This window comes from Sinocyclocheilus rhinocerous, unplaced genomic scaffold (genome assembly GCF_001515625.1).
Source record: "Sinocyclocheilus rhinocerous isolate Xijiao unplaced genomic scaffold, SAMN03320098_v1.1 scaffold13774, whole genome shotgun sequence".
NCBI classification, from domain to species: Eukaryota; Metazoa; Chordata; class Actinopteri; order Cypriniformes; family Cyprinidae; genus Sinocyclocheilus; species Sinocyclocheilus rhinocerous.
This window is the reverse complement of record NW_015652501.1, coordinates 10,492-14,837: the sequence shown is the minus strand read 5'-3', so window position 1 is coordinate 14,837 and position 4,346 is coordinate 10,492. Positions and strand designations below refer to the sequence as shown.

General features: G+C 37.9%; 1 protein-coding gene across 1 annotated transcript in view; it reads right to left on the bottom strand.

Annotated features, from left to right (window-relative positions):
- Nucleotides 1-2,545: 2,545 nt before the first annotated feature.
- Nucleotides 2,546-4,346, bottom strand: part of LOC107715129 (G patch domain and KOW motifs-containing protein-like) — a 5,686-nt gene continuing 3,885 nt past the window's right edge. Inside the window, exons 4-6 of the mRNA XM_016521194.1 lie at nt 3,628-3,734; nt 3,073-3,117; nt 2,546-2,768 (exon numbers count right to left, since the gene is read on the bottom strand). Coding sequence (XP_016376680.1) covers nt 2,546-2,768; nt 3,073-3,117; nt 3,628-3,734 — 375 coding nt within the window. The remainder of the gene's footprint in view (nt 2,769-3,072; nt 3,118-3,627; nt 3,735-4,346) is intronic.

The window sequence follows — 4,346 nt, the reverse complement described above, 5'->3', positions numbered from 1 at the left end:
TCTGTATTTTGGCAGTTCACGGGAGAGATTTGCTTTATTAAAGAAATGATGTGACCTGCACCATCGGAGAGAATCTTCACGCTGACTGGTTGCCACCTCTGTAGATACACTAGTGTATTTTGCTGAGCGAAAATTAATCCATAAATCACACTTATTATCGTGCTTTACCAGCAGAAACAACAGGAGAATCGGTAAAGATCTGAAGACAGAAAGACTGACCGAAAAAAAGTGTAAACATCCGTACAGCAAACACAAAATGAAAAGACTTGATGACGGAGAAATTCCTGAGTAGTGATGCCCAAGTTGTTGTTTTTTTGCAAAGGTAAGCAAAATATTTTATTGTGTGGACCGCTATCTAAATCTTACTAGTATCAGTGTAATTTACATTAAATTAAGATTTACATCATGCTGATCCATGTCGATAGATGGCAGTGCAGCGTCTATGTATCAGTACACGAAGCAATGGTAACGCTAGGTAAAGGAATAATATTTAAACCTGTAAAGTCTAACATGAAATAATTATCAGAAAAAAAATCTATTTTTAAATTTAACATTTATTTTGGAACTTTAGACAAAATACTAAAAAAGTTTGCATGTGTGTTGTTTTACTGTTGAGTAACGTTATCAGTCGTCACTTTATATCTCCCATGTGATATGTCTTAAGATATTTAAATTTAGTTTAGTTTAATGATCAAAGCTATATTTGTATTGTGGAGGAAAATATATAATGCAATGCAATATAATGATGACAGAGAAATGTACAAATACTTTCTAGCTTGTACTTATTTGAACAATGTCTAAGAACTTGGTATTACAACCACTTCCTGTGTCTGTTTGCCTCTTTAAGAAGAATCGCTTTATGTATCCCCCAATTGTAAGTCGCTTTGGATAAAAGCGTCTGCTAAATGACTAAATGTAAATGTAAATGTAAATAAACGTTCCTCAGATCATATTTTATACATCTTAACATGATTTTTTTCTAAAAATGTTTTATGGATAAATAAGTAAACCAAGTTGCTTAAGTGCAATTAATGTTCATTTTAAAATATTAATAGCAATATAAAAGTTATTCTTACATTTGCATTATAAGAATCATTAAAGATTTCACAGCAAGAGACACACGTACAGTACCAAGACCTGAAAGTAGACATGTTTAGAATTCTACTAAAAGGCCTTTTACTTTCTAAAAATTAGAAACTATCAATAAATGACTGAAGGCACGTAGTAGATTGTGTACCGCAAACATTGTTTTCAGCAAAGTTTTGACAAGTTGATCATTTAGAGGCCTTAGAATTTAATGTATCATTTGATGCAGTAGGCTTTATATGGATAAGGATGAGTGATGCTTCAGAAATTCAGAGATCAAGTCAAAGGCATATTGAAGGAATTTTACATTTTATTATTAAAAAAGATAACATGAGTGGAAATTGTTGGTGGCTTGTGTATAACTTTGTACATAAACAACAAATTGAGATCTTTATTGGACTAAGAAGCCAAAGCAGAGTTTCAAAAGTGTTTGGATTCTAATGAACTTGCAGTGAGATTTTTGCGAATTACATTGGGCTGAAATGTCATTTCATTTTCTTCCTAGATCAGCAGCAGACACTCAAACACTGATGCTACTGCTGACCTGCGTAAATGTTCATTATTACTATACAGAGTAAAACATGTCACTTTTTTATTTAGCAACATAACAGACATAACAGGATATTATGTTGCTTTAAGATCATCCGATTATGCAGATGTACAGTGGGGAAAAAAAGTATTTAGTCAGCCACCAATTGTGCAAGTTCTCCCACTTAAAAAGATGAGAGAGGCCTGTAATTTTCATCATAGGTATACCTCAACTATGAGAGACAAAATGAGAAAAAAAAATCCAGAAAATCACATTGTAGGATTTTTAAAGAATTTATTTGCAAATTATGGTGGAAAATAAGTATTTGGTCAATAACAAAATTTCATCTCAATACTTTGTTATATACCCTTTGTTGGCAATGACAGAGGTCAAACGTTTTCTGTAAGTCTTCACAAGGTTTTCACACACTGTTGCTGGTATTTTGGCCCATTCCTCCATGCAGATCTCCTCTAGAGCAGTAATGTTTTGGGGCTGTCGCTGAGCAACACGGATTTTCAACTCCCTCCAAAGATTTTCTATGGGGTTGAGATCTGGAGACTGGCTAGGCCACTCCAGGACCTTGGGGATGGATGTTTGCTTCAAGTGATAGGTCAGGTAAGTGAAATTATATTATCTTGCTGTATGTATGTCGTTTTCTTTACGTTTTCTGACTAAAAGCAACCAAAAAGCCATTTAAAAGTGGTTAAGCAAATAATAATAATAATAATCGGCAGGGATCCCAGACCAATACAGTGTGCCTCCTCTATTTTAAAACCCACGAGCCGCCACTGTCTGAAGCTGATCTTTTATTAATTTTTTTTTAAATCAACTTTAGAGGTTTCACTTTTTAGTAGATTGATATAAAATCTGACACTTTACCCAGATCACTAATGTATACATTGTGCTTATTTCTTTCTGATCATTAGTTTGTCAGTACACTGCTTCACCATTACTGTCATAGACGTGAATATGGATGAAGTAAAGTCCATTCACCTTCCCATACAGGTCTTTATGGGCTCCTGCCAGGACCTGCACATATCCTCCAGGCCCCAGAACCAGCGCCTCCTCTTCCTTCTTCTCCTCACCGGGTTTAGGGCGTCTCTTGGGGACACCGGGCTCCAGGTCTCTAATAGCAGAGCGATCGGCACCCAAACCATATATATTTATATATCGCCATTTATATTACAAAATATTTTACATTTATTTTACTATATTGTGCATTATTTATTGACACAAGGGGGAGCTAACAACTTCTATTAACCACTAAGCGGATGTGGTTGAAGTAAAGTCCATTCACCTTCCCATACAGGTCTTTATGGGCTCCTGCCAGGACCTGCACATATCCTCCAGGCCCCAGAACCAGCGCCTCCTCTTCCTTTTTCTCCTCACCGGGTTTAGGGCGTCTCTTGGGGACACCGGGCTCCAGGTCTCTAATAGCAGAGCGATCGGCACCCAACCCCAGCCCTTTAGGCCTTAACTGATGCTCTATGGGCTTCACATCTCTAACAAGACATAAGAGGAGAAAATTATTTCTTTTTTTACAAGAAGCTATTAGGATATTTCAATCATAAACCACAAGCTAACACATCTCCCTCATATGCACATCAAAAAGAGCAGCTTGTGTGTTTCCGTGTTCATATAAGCAGACAGATGGGCTCGTAAGCACAGAAGATTAAAAAGCGTGCGGCCAGTCCACGCCAAAGATTCTCTCCGCCGGTCTGAAATAATTCTTCATTGCATTTGACATAAAATCATAATCTCACATCATTGATGTCTCCAGCCGGGACAATAATCCCAACACAAGGAAACATGAGTGGAAAAGACTTGCGGAGAGCCAAACATCACGTGCATTAGAAAGTGCTTATCACACAAAACAGTGACGAAACTATAAAGACACTGCAGAGGTCAAAGATGAAACATGCTAAAGTGGTGCTCATGTGGGAGAAACTCTCTCTCTCCACTCATTTGAATTACTTCAATTACATTTAACTGGGGGAAAGAAAGGTCCTTACTGTTTAAATGTGTGTCCGATTCCCTCTCCTTGCTTCCAGCCCATTCCCTTCAGCACTGCCAACCCATAAGCCTCCACAGGAACACGGTCATAGTCGGCATCTGTGGACTGAATCAGAACTGACATCAGCTCTATAGTATATTCAGTACACATCTCAAACATCTCCACAGAGAAATCAAGCACAGACTGCCAAAGCAATCAAAACCACATTCAGACACAAAACACTAATTAGAAACACACACCTCAACCTACAGAGAAGATGATAATTAGATGAAATATTACAGCTTCTTTATATGCATTGGAATATACAAGCGCTTTGACAGGCAGAGTAAAATTTACTCAATGTCTTTGAGCTTGTTAAATCCTAATCAGGCTGTAGCTGGCGCTCTCACAACAATCTACAAGTGATGGAGTTGCACTGCAGGAGAAAATGACACTGGAGGTGCGAGTAAGAAAGAGAGAGAGGGAGTTTATGCAGAGTAAGCTGTTTGGATGCAGCAGGAGAGTTCTTCATCACTCATTTTATTAGGACACTCCCTTATCCTACACGTGAGCACACACACACACACACACACACACTAAATGCAACAAGAGCACTGCATGTGCAATGACCTTGAACTGCCCCGTGCTGACACCACATCTGGCACCATTACTGGACAACAGCTCGAGCAGCCGATAGAACACTAATGAGTTGTAATAAAATACACTTCATAAATCGAC